Source organism: Pleurodeles waltl, chromosome 2_2 (assembly GCF_031143425.1).
Source record: "Pleurodeles waltl isolate 20211129_DDA chromosome 2_2, aPleWal1.hap1.20221129, whole genome shotgun sequence".
Lineage (NCBI taxonomy): Eukaryota > Metazoa > Chordata > Amphibia > Caudata > Salamandridae > Pleurodeles > Pleurodeles waltl.
In genome coordinates this window covers 1,012,775,206-1,012,793,721 of record NC_090439.1, presented here as the reverse complement: position 1 = coordinate 1,012,793,721, position 18,516 = coordinate 1,012,775,206, and the positions used below count along the sequence as shown (strand labels likewise).

The window sequence follows — 18,516 nt, the reverse complement described above, 5'->3', positions numbered from 1 at the left end:
AGGTAACTGTTCCTTTGGACCTTGTTAGTCCCCTTGACTGGCTCCTGGCCGAAGTTGGTCACCCAAAGTACCTCTAAGTTACTGCATCCATCCTTGATGTAACTTTTTGCTGAAAATGTTTCTGTCATATTTTTGCCAATTCATTTTTGCAGTTCAGTAAAAAGTCTTGATGTTATTGTTTCTTTAAAAATCTATACCTCCAGGAACTTTGATGTTGTGTCCATAAATTCATAAAATTACAAACTAAAGTGGTGTTGGATTTCTTGAAAGTTGTGTTTCCTTCTTCAATTGCCTTGGTGCTGTTTAAATGTATTATATTTGTCATGTGTTGAAGCCCTACTGCTCTAAGCCATAGCTACCCAGGATTGAGCTATGGTTTGACAAACAAAGCCTGACTGGTTCTAAAGGAATAAGAAGTGTATTACACAGTGAGCTCAAACAACCCTACCATATTATACTCCCATTCCCTCACTCATAGTTCTGCACAATCCAAATATTCAAAAAAATGTTTGCCTCAATTTCAAGTTTTCCAAGCACCGAAGAAGACAATTCGCTCCTGAATTGTCACCAGAAATGATATTAAGTTTGGCAGTCTGGAGAGTAACATCTCTGTGGGTACCTATTGATCCAGGTAAGTTGTTCTGCCTTCCAGTTGACAGAAGAAAGGTTACATATTGTGATGTAGACATTTGCTTCCTTACACAAGTAAAGCAGGCTAGATTCATATTGCTCAGAGGTGAAAGGAAAGGTGGCATGCAGAAACATCCAATTCAAAATAATGTAGGTGACACATGCAGACGAACTGAAAAGAATGAGGCAAACTGAGATCTGTAGGAGTGACCATTCATAAACTAAGGTTAATGTAGGATTAGCCTTTGCGAAGGAGTCAGAAAAAAGGCAAACTGCATGACCTTGCATGCCTCATCTGCCTTGAAATGTTACATATCTGATAGAGACGACTAGCCGCTGATTCCTTATCTTAGAGTTCTTCCCCCTGGTGTCAGACTGGATCCGCACATTTTTCCTCAGGAGTACCTCTTTGCATCGGTAGAGGACGTCGAGCAACTCAGCAGCGACGCCGTGCCCAGACATGATGTCAGCGGAGTCCATATAGTCTCTCATCCGACACGCTGATGTCAGTTTCTTCTTTTCTGCGCAGCAAAGCGGATCCGGTGTGGCGGTACCTCAGGCCTTTTTGGCCTTTCTCCCAATTTTTTCAGGTGTTTTTTCTTGAAATAAGTTTATAGGCCTTCTAGATTTAAATCCTTTAGGTCCTGTACCCGACAAATGTCAGTCAAGGACCCCCATTCAGTGTGTTTGTGGTGTCTGGGTTCTCATCACAACGCCGACGACTGCAACGCCTACCATCGTCTGAAGCCCAAATCCTTGAGAGAGCGTTGTTTGAAGCTTCTGGTGGTGCGGGCAGGCAAGTCATCTTCCCGGCGGCATCTGAGTCAGTCTACTTCCTCGCGGTCCCAGGAACGTTCCAGAAGTCGTTCGTGTATGGTTCCATCAACGTCCGGCATCTCCAAGTAAGTCTTCCCGGATGCCGTAACGCCCTTTGGCTTCACCGCCCTCGTGCTCTCCTCCAGTGGAGTCCACACTCGAGTCCATCCCTTCCCTTCCGCCAGATCCCAGTTCCGGGGGGGACTCTGGACCAAATGCAAGACTACTACAAGTCCATGCAGTCCATCTTTGGGTCCTCCCCTCTCTCTGGAGTGCCTTCGGGGACGTTCCAGAGTATACTCCTATTCTTAGTTGACGCTTTAATCCATGTTGGTTTTTTTGCACTTGTACTGATGGTGCTCTGTGCCCTTTTAAGTTTGGGTGGACTAGTATTTCATATTGCATGCTTTTGGCATGCGTTCAAACTCCACCCTTTAAGGATTGTTTAAATTTGGGTGGTGTATCGCCGTGTAGTGCAGCACCTCCACTTCTGAGGCATGGCCATGAGCACTACTTATCATTTGACCATCCCCATTGGTGGGTCACCCCCATCAGCTCTTGGTCTTTTTTTACCACGTATTGTGGTTCTCTTTTTGTTGTGCTTCCAACCACGTTGTCTTTCTTATTTTGCCTCTATGCGGATTACCTATTGTCTCTGTTGGTTAGAGATTAGGTTTGACATTTGCTCTTTTGAGCTTTTTGGTGTAAGTTATTTGCTACTTCTTCTTTCCAAGTAAGGATATGTTCTTGTACTCCTTCCGAGAACCACGTCTTTCCTAACTCGTTTTAGGATTCCTGCCATTGACCCTACCTTTCTACTCTTCTTCTGCAGAAGGGTTTTTCCCCATTTTTTCTTATAGTTCTATGTTACACCTTGTCTTTCTCTGCTTGCAGGCCGATATTGATGCCTTTGGCAGCCCCCCACCCCACTGTCATAGAGGGTGTCGGTAGTCCCTTACCTTGTGTTTCTTTTTTCATAAAGAAAAAAAACCATAATATATAAATCACACAAAAAAACATATATTTTAGTTAGAATTAAGGGAACAGTACTATCCACTGGAAGATTACCCTTCCTCATTTCCATTCGTTCCCTTTCGGTCCATACCCAACTATTTCAACCTACAACCAGGTACATTCCTGGGGCTTGTAGTTCTACTGTGGTGTTTACTCATAGTTTTTCTTTCACACAAGATATTGTGTGTTCTATTGCAGTACTACCTCTTCCGGAGGCTGTACCTTTTCTTCTCTTGACTGTACGAGGGATTCCTTTGTTCTTTCGTATGTTTTTTTTCCGCGCTGTGCTTTACCATTTCTTCTCACTCCAGCAGGAGCGGTATAGTATTGGTTTCAACCATGGGTTGTGCATGCTTTCATACTGCTTTCTCAGTGGACTTACTCTTTCGCTCCTTGTCCACTGTGATCACTGATATGTGTGCTATCTCTTTATTACCGTTGTTGGTATTCCTTCCATTGTCACTGGCTGGTTGGGTGTTTTCAGGTCGGTTGGCTCCACTCATTTTTGTACACACTTTTGGGGGTTGTTCCCTCCACGTGCATCTCTTGCCTGCTGTATACAGACACTGTCCTACAGATCCTTTCCGGACATTTCATCTTTAAGGCTCAGGGGTGTTACTGTCTTTCTTCTGTGCCCTAGGTGTCCTTTTACACCTTCTATTTTTTTTAGGCCGGCCTACGTCTTATCCTTCGGTTATTCTTACCCTCCGGATTTTCTGTGCCCTCATGGTCATACTCCCTCGCTCTTAGTGGTGAGGCTCTATTCTGAGTCTGTCGCTATGACGTGTCTCCATTTTCTTTGTTACTTTCCTGCCCTGGTCTTCCTCTCTGGTACGTTGGCTGGACTGATGCCTCTGCCATGGGTTACATTGCTTTGCTTTTTTTCTTCTGTTCTGTTCTTCTGTGCTGCACAGTTCTGTTGGCCCCATTTTGAGCGGATGATTTTTCCACCATCCGTTCCCATGCATGGCTGCATTTCTTGCCTCTTCATGGCTGTTTTCATTGACAAGGGTCCCTTCTTTCCCTTCATTTTTTTTTCTGAAGGTCATTCTTTGTATTGTATACACACGGGGATGCCGGGTTCTTTTACCCAATGTTGTACCATTTCCACTTCAAGGGTTCTGTCTTTAGACCTTCTATAACACCCTGCATTGCTATTGTATGCATACTCTCTGCACTGTTTGTGTGGGCCCTTTTTGGTCCCTTTGACTCTATTAACCGATTGGGTTCTGGAGCTATGTTTCCCTGGTTCTTCTGGGGGCAACCATTACGGCTTGTCTTGTACACTTTCCTGTGTTATATTTTTTCCTTTGGTTAGTCGTGATCTTCTGCCTTTGATTGTGTGTTCTTCACATATATGCTTTGCTGGGGTGCTCTTCCCTTCTGCTGTGAGATAGTTCTCCCTTGCATGTAACACCAGTCATTGATACCCTTTTTGGTCTCTCAGACTTCTTCTCCGTCTATTCTCTTTACGTTCTCGATCATGTGTTTTCAGTGTCTATCTCTTCAGGTCCATTGGACATGTTAACCTTTCCATCATGCAGCTGTTATTTGTGGCTCTGACTGCCCAATTTGTTGTGGCCGCTGCCACGTTCCCTATGGAGACCTCCCTTCCAGTCCTGACTTTGCATGTCCCGTATTGCTATGCCAGTCATTTTGTACTGTGTGTAACATATGTTATCTTCTCACCCTGACTCGTACCTTGTTATTTCATTTTTGTTGCCAGGTTGTTCTTTGCAAGACTGGTGAGATCCGTTCGCATACCTCCTCCTGGATTGGGATTGCTTGGGGACCTAATTCTGTGATAAGGAATCTGCGGCTAGTTGCCTCTATCAGATGAAGAAGTTACTTGCCTTCAGTAACGCCCTATCTGGTAGAGACACAGACTAGCCACAGATTCCTTATCGACCCATCCATCCTCCCCGCCTGCGAACTCTGTACTCTTCAGTCTCGCTTGGGGTGCTCTCTGCTGTTTTCTTGTTTTTGTACATCTCATGTAGTGTCCTTTCCTTTCTGGTTGGCATATACACTATTTCACTGACAGTTTCACAGTGGCTCTGTGTTGTTCTGCAGCTTCTAGTCACCAAAGAAACTGATGTCAGTGCGTATGAGGAGGAAATATATGGACTCTGCTGACATCCTGTCCAGGGACAACTTTGCTGTGGAGTCGCTCAATACCCTCTACCGACGCTCAGAGGTATTTCTGAGGAAAAAATTCCAGATCTAGTCTGACGCCTGGGGTAGAATTCTAAGATAAGGAATCTGTGGCTAGTCTGTGTCTCTACCAGATAAGGCGTTACCGAAGGTAAGTAACTGTTCTTTATAACCACTGTTTCTGCATTGTTTATCTCTAACAAAGATATTGCCGATATAGTTACTTTTATGTGTGAACTGTAATCACTTTTTTAAATGGCGTCAAATTTTGTAATACAATACGAAGTATTTAAGAAGTAAATGGTCTGACCAGGGGCTAAATGTGCATCATAAGTGACCTATTGAACACCCTTTATTAATGTAACATTTTTTCTTTTCCTACTTTTGATAGTAAATCAACTTGGGGAAACAGCTCTTGATTTAGCAAAGAAAATGAAATCCACCCATTGTGAAGATCTGGTAAGAATGGTTCATCTAACAACTCTCTAATGTTTTGTAAGTCACCAAACATTCAAGGGCCAATTCTGAGTGGTTGAATTTGAGAGCATGGACTACCCTTTATACCCAAACCGGACTATGGTAACCAAACCATACTATGCACAGCTGTCCAGTGGGATTAATTCACAAGTACATATTGTTTGATTATGCGTAAATGTATTACTACAGTAGTCTCTGGGGTTTTTATTGTCATCAAATATAACCAGTGTTCAAGTAGAAAGGACACAGGGCCACTCTGCGCATTTCTGGTTATAAAGTGATTGAATTCAGACTGAGAATTCTATTAAGTTTAATTGCTGGTCTCACCATCTTATTAGACATACAGCAGATGTTTTTGTTTTATGGCAGTATATAAATAATCACACCACAATGAGCACTGCGGTGTCTGGACTATGCTTATTTGTCTATTTTTGATTGTATTGATTATGTATTGAATAGAGTGGCCTGATGTTTTTTCTTTAACATTGTAAGTGCCTCTTTTGAAATGGTCCTGCCGCCTCCACTTTGTGCCTGGTTTTTGGTGTAATTTCGACTGAAAGAGCACTGGGTTCCTGCCACCCAGTGCCAGATGTCTCTTCGCTAAAACTGCACAGTCGTTTTTCCCAATTGACAAAACCATTAACACCCACTATAAGTCTTTAGCAAATGGTTCCCCTGGTACCTAGGGTACTAAAGAGGGCCCCTAAGGGCTGCAGCACGAATTGTGCCACTCTAAAGGACTCCTCACCAAGCACAACAGGCTACTATTGCAGGCTACATGTCTTGGTGCAGACAAAAGTGAAAACACGACATGGCACACAGCCTGTGTGCCATGCCCCCTAAACACTACATGCAATGCAATATATGTAAGTCACCCCGCTAGCAGGCCTTACAGCCCTAAGGCAGGGTGCCTTATATTACACTTGAGGGCATATCTGCACGAGCAGATATGCCCCTGCTGTGTCTTTGTCCATTCTCAGACATAGTAGTGACCAGGGAAGCCATTTAAAATGCATGTGCTGGACACTGATCAGTACAACTTTCCCAGCTACTTGATGGCTTCTCTGAATATAGGGATGATTGGTGGCAAACATCTCAGATTAATAAACCCTCACTGATGCCATTTGGGGGATTTATTAATAACTGTACCCAGAGGAAACCGTAGAGGTGCCCCCCTGAAAACCTACCAGCAACTAGTGAGTTTACCGACTGGTCCTGACCAGTTCAGCCACCATAAATGTTTTTCTGTCTGATTAACCCCCCTCCTCCACCCCTCTTTCCCCCCAAAAAGAAAAGTGACAGTGAGTGCTCTGGAGTGCCAGAGACAAAAGCCTGTACTGAACAGAGGTGTTATCACCCCACCAAGGCTGGATGGACATTTCAGGGTGGAAAACTTCAAAGGCCTGCCTTTTTAATGCGACCCAGTTCTCTCCAGATGGCAAAGATGACCGAAACTCCTGTCCTGACCCCACTTTTGGTGCAGCACAGTCAGAAAAAAAATTAGGCAGATTAGGAGGTGTGCCCACTTCATTCCAGTCCCACCCGTAAGGTGGGCAAGCTGAAGTGGACACCACTTTTCAGATTCCTCCATTTTGTTTGGAATGAATTAGGCCACTAGGGTTAGGATTATGACCACTTTCCAGCTGAAGTGATCATAGAAAGGGTATAGTCACCTTAAAGGTGGGCAGCCCACTGGTATTTAGCTGGCACCCTGGAACCCTAGAGCTCAGATCATGACTATCGACAAAGAAGAAGGACAAAGAAGACTCGACCCCGCAGAAGAAGAGGAAGAAGAAGCAGCTGACCTGGTACAAGTCCTTCCGGCCTGCCTGCTAACCTCACCGGACTCTGCACAAAGACTTGTCCTGCAGCTTCAAGAAACCCAGGAAGCCTGCTCTCTGAAACGCAGACTTCCGGGAACAGCAGGCCTGCTCAGCAACAAAGTATCCTACAAGGACTCTGCAGCCTGGAAACTTGACGCCTGAAGTGACCTCTGCATCCGACAATCTCGACCTGGTGAGAAGCCCACCAATGGTGCCAGCAGGGATCCCCAGCTGTCCTGAGCCTAAGTCCACCTGAGTGTCACCCCTCCTGGACACAACCAAGTCGCCTGCAGCACATGCATGAAGGCGCCCTTTCCCCCAGCCTGGTGGGGATAGAAAAAAACGACACCTATAGCAACCACTGAACCCATGACCCCAGCTGAGGTGGGTGGTCTGTGCCAACAACGTCCGCGGCTCATGAGACTTCACGGCCACCCTGGGTCCACCCCTGCCACAATGCCCGCAGCCTTAACTCACAGGACTCCCTGACCCCGAGTGCTCCCGAACAAGAAAACTCACACCAAAACTACAATAGTAATTGTAATCGAAATGTTAATTGTACGTAAATTCGCACAGGACAATCTGAAGGAGCACTGAATTGACTCACAGAATACCATAAGTCTTGAGATGAAAGATGTAGTGGGGTCCTTTTAAGGACACCAAGTTCACACAGTGCAAAGTATTTAAGGTCAAGGAGGAGGATGCGATCCATTGTGTCATGTCGGGCAAAAAGCAGCAAAGCTACTCAGCGTATTTTAATTCCCCAAAACACCGGTACGTGTACAGCAGAAGGATTACAATACCTATACGCCGTGTAAGGCATGAAATGGTAATTTACATAGTATGCAAAGCAGGGAAAGTCAGTAGCGTTAAAGTGTGTCACAACCAAAGCAAAATTGAGGCTGAACGGTCTCCTAAAGGGAAAGATAGTTGTTACATCTTGCGTTCCCAGAAAATCAGTCGTCCCGTCGCAGATTTATGATCAGGTTCAGGTGGAGCTTCATGCTATAATACAAGACAATACGTATAAATACTTGGGTGGCTGTCAAGTGCAAGGCATGGCTGCACCGTGTCTGGATACTGGTGTAAAACAAGGAAAAAGCGCCATATTGGGGGTACTGAACAAAAGGCTTCCAACTATAACGTGAATCAATCCTCGATATTGATTGGAAGTGGACGCCAAATAAAAACCTAACTTCATGATCTACAAACTGACAAGAAAAAATGGAGGTATACAATGAGGCAGGCAAGGATGTTAACCATCTTTAACAATTCTTTCAGATTGAAGAGCACTGGAAAGGTAGCAGACATCTTGTAACTTGACTAACTGTGTATTAACCTAAAAATCAAGGAAGCCAATCGGATAGCCATAGGAAAAACCTGAGGCCTGGTATCAAAAAAACATAATTTCCACACAAAAAAAAAGCATCTAAAATGATTTGTGCTAATTCCCATGTGAATATGCATAGCTAGACCAGATAATCTGTAACAATGTGAGTGAGGTTGCAAAATCAAAACAGAGGAATAGTAACTCTCTCCTACAGATTCTATCAACTCCAGGAAAACTCTGACAACGCGGCAGCCATCTTAATTTGGAAATAAAATTGTAACTGGAATTGGCTACTCTCTCACAGTAGAAGTCATACTAGTATCAGAAAAGTTGGCAGCATCTACCAAATGTATAGTGATGGAGACCATCATACCATGTGTAAAAATTCCCTCATTGAAGGGAGGATAAAAGTGGTATATACAGCCCAAAAGAAGCGGTGAGGGTAAGACGGCATCAAGGTTCCAAAAGGAAATAGGGGTAAAAAGGAGCTTACAAACAGGGATGAACGTATATGAAAGAAGAAAATAGTGTTGGTAGAAGAAAGGACTAGCTGTGCATAAAAGACGCACTTGTCCCAACAGGATGTTGTGACCTGCTAAGAGAAAGTATATTACTTGACTTCCATGTGTGTGTGTAAAATGAGAATTTCCCATAAGGTAGGAACATATATGCATTATCATGACAGGTAATTATATACATTACCATGAAAGGAATGAATGTCACAGCAGTCTGTACTAAAGATGTCGGGGTCAGCATTCATGTCCACATCGTCTCTCTTCTGTGCAGCATATGCTTTTATTTCAGTGGGGAGGAAGCAGGATTCTAATCGTCATACAGCCAGCAATGCACTTCAGCATCTTTTTTCAGACCCTTAGTAATCATTTGGTATTTCAGAATCAATTCACTTTCTCATCTCTCTGATTTTAGTTCACAATTATCTCCCCACAAAGGTTTGGCAACAATCTCAACACCTGCAGAAGAAAACCTTTTCTTGTGGGGATGTACATTCTGAAAATAATCTGTAAGAGGATGCCCAGAGGATAATTTATTAATATTCCTATTAATATTAATATATAATTTATCAATATACCAATAACTCTCTTATGAATTCTCCCATCCTCGTGCTGGCTGAATTTATGCCTGCAATGATAAGTCTGCCGGGTGGTGGTGCACCCCTCTTATGAATTTTAGGCAACAGGTAGAATGGCGGCATGTTCTGATGTGCAACATACAAAAATTTTTCTTCATCACTAAGGACACCCTGTGCCTGCCAATCCTGAAGTAGAATCTTAATTTGTATCTGTATCTGTGGTGTGGGGTCATGATCTAAAACCTGATAACAATCAGTATCAGATAGTTGTTGATTTGCTTGAAGAAGATAGTTATCCTCATGTCTTAATACAGTATTACCCCCACCCAATTATCTGCTTCTTTGATGACAACATCTGGATGAAGGACTGAGGGATCATATAGCCCATTGCTCCTGGGAATTGATGTTATTTGCATTGTTTCTTGTATTTTTGATATTCCCTATCTAAGTCATGTGAACCTGCCAGTTGAAATGCATCAGTGCTATTACCCGGTGCTAGTTGGGAGCAGAAACTGGATTTGGACTAAAAGTGAGTAATACCCAGTGTCTCTCTCTAGTTCTGTGGCAGTGTGGATGAGGGAACTAGATTCATCACCCATTTCAGAGAAGTTATCAAGGGTATTAATGTCTTCAAGATCTTCTACCGATAGTGTAATCAGACTTGTCATAATGTGTGTCAAGGTCCTGTGGGATTTGTCATAAAAGGCTGACCGTAATTTCAAAATCTGAATATATTTGAAAAAGTCAATTAGTGTTTTAGTAGTGTCTCAAGCTGCAATAGAACAGAAAGATAGACCTCTATTCGATAGATCAATTTCAGATTTTTGCAAAGTAATTTTTGATAGGTTAGTGACTAAGTTGTTGAAGGAGCTCTCTCCTGTTCCTTCCTTCTGGCTCAGGTAGTTACTCCTTGTGTTGAAGTACTGTTTCGTCTGTTTTGTCAGGGCTCTTGCAGTGTTTTTATATTTGAGGTGCTTGACGTCCTTCTATCTAGTCGATGGCGTTGAACTACCTCAAAAAAATGACTTTATTTGTAGATACACCAACTCCTACACTGGATTCTGGTGACATCAGAGCTGGACACGTCTGGGTTGAGGTGGTACTCCTGTTGGTGGTTTAGATGTAGAGTCATATTTTGTGGCAAATGTGTAGATGCGCCCCAGTTGGTAGTTTATTTAGTCTCCTTAATTTGTGGTTCTTTCCTTTTTATCCAATCTTCTTCAAATTAATTTATAATGTGTTTCAAAATCTCAAACTCCTTCTTGGTAATGTCTGCCCAATTTGCTGCTTATATACATCTGGAAATATCATCTACTTCCTATTTTGACTTATCATATTCTTCATTTACTATATCAAACAATTGTTTTATTATGTTATTAGAGGCTTCCTTGAGGTTAGACTCCCATTGTGTAATATGTTTTGCATTGATTGTATTCGTTGGTGGAAAAATTAAAATGCGTAAGCTACATGGGATTTGATCTGCTTCTAAATATTTCCTGAGTGAGGCAGATTCCCACACCACTTGGTAGTCTTGAGCGCTTTCTCAAGCGCTTGGAAGATGCTGTGGGTCGATGTAGCATTTGATTTGGTAATGTTGCAGACAAGAAATCTGGTTTGGTGTGAATATATCATCAACTCTATTTGATCTAGTTGTTCTTCTTTATTGACAATGTGCTATGGACTACAGAATAGGTCTTAATTGAGTAAATAAGGTACAATATAATTAGTCCACCTGGGTTGGGTGAAGAGTGCCTAGACTTAAGGAAGAGTCTCTAAAACAAAGGGGTGAAAGTCGTTGGCAGTGCCCATCCTAAATTAATGGGTAATTCGGGTGCTGTGCTGTTCTGAAAGATGGTATACCGCTTCCAATGCAAGTAACTACAGTTCCGGTGTTGCAGGACAAAGCTGAAGATCATAAAGATTTTATCCTTGGATTATCCAAAGATTAATATAAACTCCCAGATTCAGTTAGTGCAACAATTACATTTCTTATGTGGAATGCAAACTAGTGGATCACTTAAATATTCTCAAAATGTGCTTCACTACTTTTGAACAAACAACCAACACATGTTTCGCCCCCTAGTGGCCCTGGGGCTTTTTCAAGGCTAACGATACATCATAGTAACAATACCAAAACAAAAACCATTATGACGACCCTCCCTAGGTCGCTCAGTGACAAAAGTGCAGTGAACCAAACACAGGCCATAATTCAAACAATTTAGATTTTAAAAAAATCAAGGAGGAAAGATAAGTGAATGAAGAAAAAAGGGAGAGAAAATTGATGAATAAGAATAAATGAAGAAAGAAAAGATAATGAATCAGAACAAATATATAACATTCAGTTGGAATCAGTATATTCCATGAAAATAATAAAAAATGGCAGGATTGCAGTGTTACAAAAGATACAAAATCACATCAGCAAATTAATATTCACATTCGTGATGGCATACATTAAAAGCCCACTTTATCAAGAGTAAAGTCAAACATTGTTATCATTCCAATATATCATACATTACCAATGGAGATCGAGGAGCAGATGTATTTTCAGTTCTGGTTATTTACCGTAAGGGATACAAGGCAAGCAAGGAATAATAAAAGGAGGAAAGCACATCATTTTCCATAAATGAGGAGTCATGATCTCTAAGCATTGACAACCCATAAAGACCAGCCACCATGGGATAATGATGTCAAAGAGATTCCATAATTATGCAATCTCTGATAAGGATCCCAAATTATTCATACAGTTAAGGGCAGTCCATGAAAAACACCAATATGGTGGGTTAGGGATATTTAGTCAAAAAAGGGAAGGTAAGTAAAGAAAATGAAGAAGACCAAAAAGCAATGGGAGAGAGGCCAAGAAACAGAGTGGCTTAGCGAGTAGAAAATAGTCATCGCAATCGAAATGCTAGTTGTGCATACATTCACACGGGGCAACCTAAGGAAAGGGGTATAAAAACAGTCATGAAAGAGCTCTGTATTCACTGACAGGATACCATAAGTCATGAGATGAAAGACATAGTGGAAAAATACTTGTGTGGGGGTCCTGGTAAGGACGCTGAGTTTACACAATGCAAAGTATTTAAGGTCCAGGTAGGGGATGTGATCTGCTGTGCCAGGCAAAAAACAGCAAGCTGGGAATGGATTTTGTGTACTAGAAGAGCCAGGCTGGCCCAGGGGCTATGAGTACTCAATGACTCCCAATTCCAGCATCTTGCCAACCTTAGCTTTGATGCTCTCCTTGACATGATCAGATTGTCTATAGATTTTGTTCTTGACAGGCAAGCTGTCATCAGTGTAATCATCCTGTGTACACCAGGCAGCATACTAATGGAAAACATCCTAGCAGTCAGCCAGCTGCTGGTCCGTGAGAGTGTCTGAAAAGACCACTCCTTCAACTGAGCCATCTTTTGGGTTGCTGGAGAGGAGATCAGGGAGAGGTTCACTCTCAGCATCCTGTCCCTCATCAGTGACCGTGAGCTTGGTCATCCCAGCTCTTTGGTGATAAGGTTTAAGGAGGTTTAAATGGATAACCCTTTTGGGGTTCTTGGAGGAGCCAAAGTCCACCAGGTAGGTGACTTTTCCTTTTCTTTCTAGGTTAAGAAAGAGTCCACTCTACTTGTCTTGGAGGGCCGTAGGAGCCACAGGCTCCAACACCACACCTTCTGCCCTGGTTGGAACTCGACCACTGCAGCCTTTTGGTCATACTAGAGCCTCTGGAGCTCTTGGCTGGCCTCATGGTTTCTGGAAGCTTTTTCTGTGTACTCAGCCATCCTAGAATGAAGGCCAAGAACATAATCCATAATATCCTTTTTGGGTTCTCTGAGAGGTCTCTCCCATTCCACCTTCACAAGACAACGTGGTGCTCTTAAATGGTGGCCAAACATAAGATCAAAGGGGGAAATCCTTACTCCCTTCTGTAGCACTTTACTGTAAGCAAAAAGAAGGCATGGAAGTTAGACATCCCATCTCCTGAGTTTTTCAGGGAGTTCACCAATCATTTCTTTTAATGTCCTGTTGAATCTTTCAACAAGGCCATTGGTTTGGGGGTGTTATGGGGTAGTGAACTTATAGGTTACACCACTTTCAGCCTGCATGTGTTTCAGGTATCCAGACATGAAGTTTGTACCTCGGTCTGACACCACCTCCTTTGGAAAGCCCACTTTGTTGAATACACCAATGAGAGCCCTAGCTACTGCAGGGGCAGTAGTAGTCATTAGGGGAATTGCTTCAGGATACCTGGTTGCATGATCCACTACAACCAGTATGAGTCTGTTTCCAAATGCTGTTGGAGGGTCAAGGGGACCAACAATTTCAATCCCTACCCTTTCAGAGGGAACCACAACCACTGGTCTGGTGTCTGATTGGAAGTTGTCTTCTCAGACTTTTGCCTTTCCTCTTGGTAGGTTGGGCCATTATTCCAAACTCCAACTCTACCTTTTCACCCTGGGCCTTGCTCTGTGCTCTTGTTTTTACACAAACATTTCATGGACACCCAGCATCGCTGCATGGGTGTTTCTTTCGACCTCAGCCCATGCTGAGGACTCCAAATCATTGCCTAGCAGACACTGTATAGGTATTGCAGAAGATACCACCACCTTCTTCTGGCCAGTAGCCCCTCCCCATTCTAAGTATACCATCACCATGGGATGTACCTTAGCCTGATTATTAGTGGTGAGGACTGTATGTCTCACCAGTCACATATTGATTTGAGGACACCATTCATCATGGTCACACTGAACCAGTGTCTCTAAGTGCTTCAACCTTAATCCCATTAATATGTGGCTGTTGTCTGTATCTCTCCAGGTTTCTGGGCCAGACAGCCAGAGCAGCCACATCTACCCCATTCTCTGAGACTAGAGTTGCCTCAGTAAGCTCACTGACATGGTTATGGCCTGCCTGGAATCACATCTGGAGACTTTACACTGCATTTACTGCAGGTACACTAGAGGCATTCTTTTTGTGGCAACCAGGCTGGTCTCCGTTTCGGTGTCTACGAGCCTTGCAATCATGACACCAGGTCTTTTGAAGATCCCAGTTTTTCCCTTTGTATCCACCCTTGGATTATGATGAGTCTTGAAGCCCACCATCCTGTGCAGGTTTTTTGGGGCCTTTAGAAAAATCCTTGTTTTTATCCTTGTTCTGGACCCTCATTCTTTGGGTGGGAAGGTGTATTTGGCCTCCTTTTTGTGGTCTCCCCCACCAGTGGAATCTTTTGGTCACCCTTGTCTTGACCCACTGGTCTGCCTTCTTCCCCAACTCTTGAAGATAATGTGGACATAGGTCTACCCGGTACTGATGCAACTTCTGCACACAATTACTTAACAGATTCTCTTTCATCAATAAATTGTGAAGCCCTTCATAATCATGCACATTTTACCTTTAAGCCAGCCACCTAGTGTCTTAACTGAGAGGTCCACAAAATCCACCCAGTAGTTACTGAGTTTTTTGAGTCTCCCTGAATTGTGATGCTATACACCTCCAGAGAGTGAGCCCAAATCCCTCAGTCTGGGTATCCTTTATGAGGACATAGGACCTTGCATCCCTCTTGTTCAGTATCAGGAGTCTATCCCTGCAAATTCATGAGAATAGCTCCCAAAGGAGAGAGCCCTAATTTTTTTTGCTAACATCTCTGGACACACAGGCCCTTTCAAAGGCTTGAACCACTTGGTGATATCCTGACCATTCTCATATTTGGTGACAATCCCTTTGGGGATTTTAGAGTCTGAGTGCCATACAGTGTCCCTAGGTATTAAACTGATGCCACCATTCATGGGTGCTAATCCCATTTCTGCTCTTTCCCTTTCTATGGCCAGTATCCTGTCCTCCAGGGCAATTCTTCAAGCCATTCTTTGTAAAAACAAAAATAAATCTCTTCCTCAGAGAGTTCTTCTCTGCACCTTGAGGAACCTGTGCCATCCCCACTATAAGGGTACTCTAGGCACCTTGGGTTGCTTGTGGGGTGTAGGTTCCACTCTTCCAAGTGATAGAAGGTCCAGATCCTTCTCTTCACTTGAGCTGCTCTGATCTGCAGGGTCAGTGGCTCCATCAGTAGGATGGTGCTGCTTATACTCTGCCAACAGCTCCTGGAGCTTTAGAGAGGTAGGGGTTGAGTCGGTTTCAATTGTGTACCCTTTACAGAGGGCTGTTGTAAGGAAATGTCTCCTTGACATGGTTACCCCCTGGCTTTTTGCCTTTGCTGATGCCAAGTTATGATTTGAAAGTGTGCTGAGGCCTGCTAACCAGGCCCCAGCACCAGTGTTCTTTCCCTAACCTGTACCTTTGTTTACACAATTGGCACACCCTGGCATCCAGATAAGTCCCTTGTAACTGGTACCTCTGGTACCAAGGGCCCTGATGCCAGGGAAGGGCTGCAGCATGTCTTATGCCACCCTGGGGACCCCTCACTCAGCACAGACACACTGCTTGCCAGCTTGTGTGTGCTAGTGGGGATAAAATGACTAAGTCGACATGGCACTCCCCTCAGGGTGCCATGCCAACCTCACACTGCCTATAGGTATAGATACGTCACCCCTCTAGCAGGCTTTACAGCCCTAAGGCAGGGTGCACTATACCATAGGTGAGGGCATAAGTGCATGAGCACTATGCCCCTACAGTGTCTAAGCAAAACCTTAGACATTGTAAGTGCAGGGTAGCCATAAGAGTATATGGTCTGGGAGTCTGTCATGCACGAACTCCACAGCACCATAATTGCTACACTGAAAACTGTGAAGTTTGGTATCAAACTTCTCAGCACAATAAATGCACACTGATGCCAGTGTACATTTTATTGTAAAATACACCCCAGAGGGCATCTTAGAGATGCCCCCTGAAACCTTAACCGACTACCAGTGTAGGCTGACTAGTTTTAGCAGCCTGCCACACACCAGACATGTTGCTGGCCACATGGGTGGAGTGCCTTTGTCACTCTGTGGCTAGTAACAAAGCCTGTACTGGGTGGAGGTGCTTCTCCCCTCCCCCTGCAGGAACTGTAACACCTAGCGGTGAGCCTCAAAGGCTCACCCCCTTTGTTACAGCACCCCAAGGCACTCCAGCTAGTGGAGTTGCCCGCCCCCTCCGGCCACGGCCCCACTTTTGGCAGCAAGGCCAGAGGAGATAATGAGAAAAACAAGGAGGAGTCACTGGCCAGTCAGGACAGCCCCTAAGGTGTCCTGAGCTGAGGTGACTCTGACTTTTAGAAATCCTCCATCTTCCAGATGGATGTGCCCCCCTCCCCTCAGGGAGGAGGCACAAAGAGGGTGTAGCCACCCTCAGGGCTAGTAGCCATTGGCTACTAACCCACCAGACCTAAACACACCCCTAAATTGAGTATTTAGGGGCTCCCAGAACACAGCAAGATAGATTCCTGCAACCTAAGACGAAGAAGGACTGCTGAGCTGAAAAACCTGCAGAGAAGACAGAGACACCAACTTCTTTGGCCCCAGATCTACCAGCCGGTTGCAACAAAGAAACAACTTTGAAAGAACACACGTTGCCCGCCGGAAGCGTGAGACTTTGCACTCTGCACCTGACGCCCCCGGCTCGACTTGTGGAGAACCGACGCTAAGGGAGGACTCCCCGGTGACTGCGAGCCCGTGTGTAGCCAGAGTTGACCCCCCCCCCCCCCCCTGAGCCCCCACAGCGACGCCTGCAGAGGGAATCCAGAGGCTCCCCCTGACTGCGACTGCCTGCTTCTAAGAACCCGACGCCTGGTAAGGACACTGGACCCGCAGCCCCCAGGACCTGAAGGATCCGACCTCCAGTGCAGGAGCGACCCCCAGGTGGCCCTCTCCCTTGCCCAGGTGGTGGCTACCCCGAGGAGCCCCCCCTTGCCTCGCTGAAGAGACTCCTAGGTCTCCCATTGAACTACATTGCAAACCCGACACCTGGTTGCACACTGCACCCGGCCGCCCCCGTGCCGCTGAGGGTGTACTTTTTGTGCTGACTTGTGTTCTTCCCCCCCCCCCCCCTCGGTGCCCTACAAAACCCCCCTGGTCTGCCCTCCGAAGACGCGGGTACTTATCTGCTGGCAGACTGGAACTGGGGCACCCCCTTCTCCATTGAAGCCTATGCGTTTTGGGCACCACTTTGACCTCTGCACCTGACAGGCCCTGAGCTGCTGGTGTGGTGACTTTGGGGATGCCCTGAACCCCCAACGGTGGGCTACCTTGGACCCAACTTTGAACCCTGTAGGTGGTTTACTTACCTGCAAAACTAACAAACACTTACCTCCCCCAGGAACTGTTGAAAATTGCAGTGTGTCTAGTTTTAAAATAGCTTATTGCCATTTGTGTGAAAACTGTATATGCTAATTTGCTAATTCAAAGTTCCTAAGTGAAATACCTTTGATTTAAAGTATTGTTTGTAAATCTTGAACCTGTGGTTCTTAAAATAAACTAAGAAAATATATTTTTCTATATAAAAACCTATTGGCCTGGAATTGTCTTTGAGTGTGTGTTCCCCATTTATTGCCTGTGTGTGTACAACAAATGCTTAACACTACCCTCTGATAAGCCTACTGCTCGACCACACTACCACAAAATTGAGCATTAGAATTATCTCTTTTTGCCACTATCGTACCTCTAAGGGGAACCCTTGGACTCTGTGCATGCTATTTCTTACTTTGAAATAGTACATACAGAGCCAACTTCCTACAGCTGTGAACTGCTTTTGAAAAAGCTGAAGGTAAGGGGTAAGTTCGAGCTCCATATCCACACCCTCTGTGGTACTCATTTTTATTCTAAAGTTGGGACTTATTTGGGGGAGAGAAAAAATCCTAACACAGTTTTTACAGTCCTAACTAAATTCACATTTTAAGATTATTAAACTGTTAAGCTACAGGGACCTAACCAGGGCCCTAACTGTTACCTTTTAACCCAATTAAAAAAAGCAATTTAATTAAAGGCAATTTGGGGATTTACTCGTGTAGTCACTTATTGACCAAGTGGTATCAGCAAATGCAAAGTCACAGATCCCACCGCTTTTCCACCAATGTGAGAAGCTGGTTCCCTATATGGTGTACTGATCCTGCCAGTAGCATATGCTTGTCTCAAAGATTAAGCCATGCACGTGTAAGTACACACGGCCGGTACAGTAAAACTGCGAATGGCTCATTAAATCAGTTATGGTTCCTTTGATCGCTCCATCTGTTACTTGGATAACTGTGGTAATTCTAGAGCTAATAC

General features: G+C 44.3%; 1 protein-coding gene across 6 annotated transcripts in view; it reads left to right on the top strand.

Moving 5' to 3' along the window:
- The window catches only part of ASAP1 (ArfGAP with SH3 domain, ankyrin repeat and PH domain 1), a 1,537,410-nt gene that overhangs the window by 1,166,949 nt on the left and 351,945 nt on the right, over nt 1-18,516 (top strand). For all 6 annotated transcript variants that reach the window (XM_069220757.1, XM_069220758.1, XM_069220756.1 and 3 more), the window contains one exon: nt 5,006-5,073. In XM_069220757.1, coding sequence (XP_069076858.1) covers nt 5,006-5,073 — 68 coding nt within the window. The remainder of the gene's footprint in view (nt 1-5,005; nt 5,074-18,516) is intronic.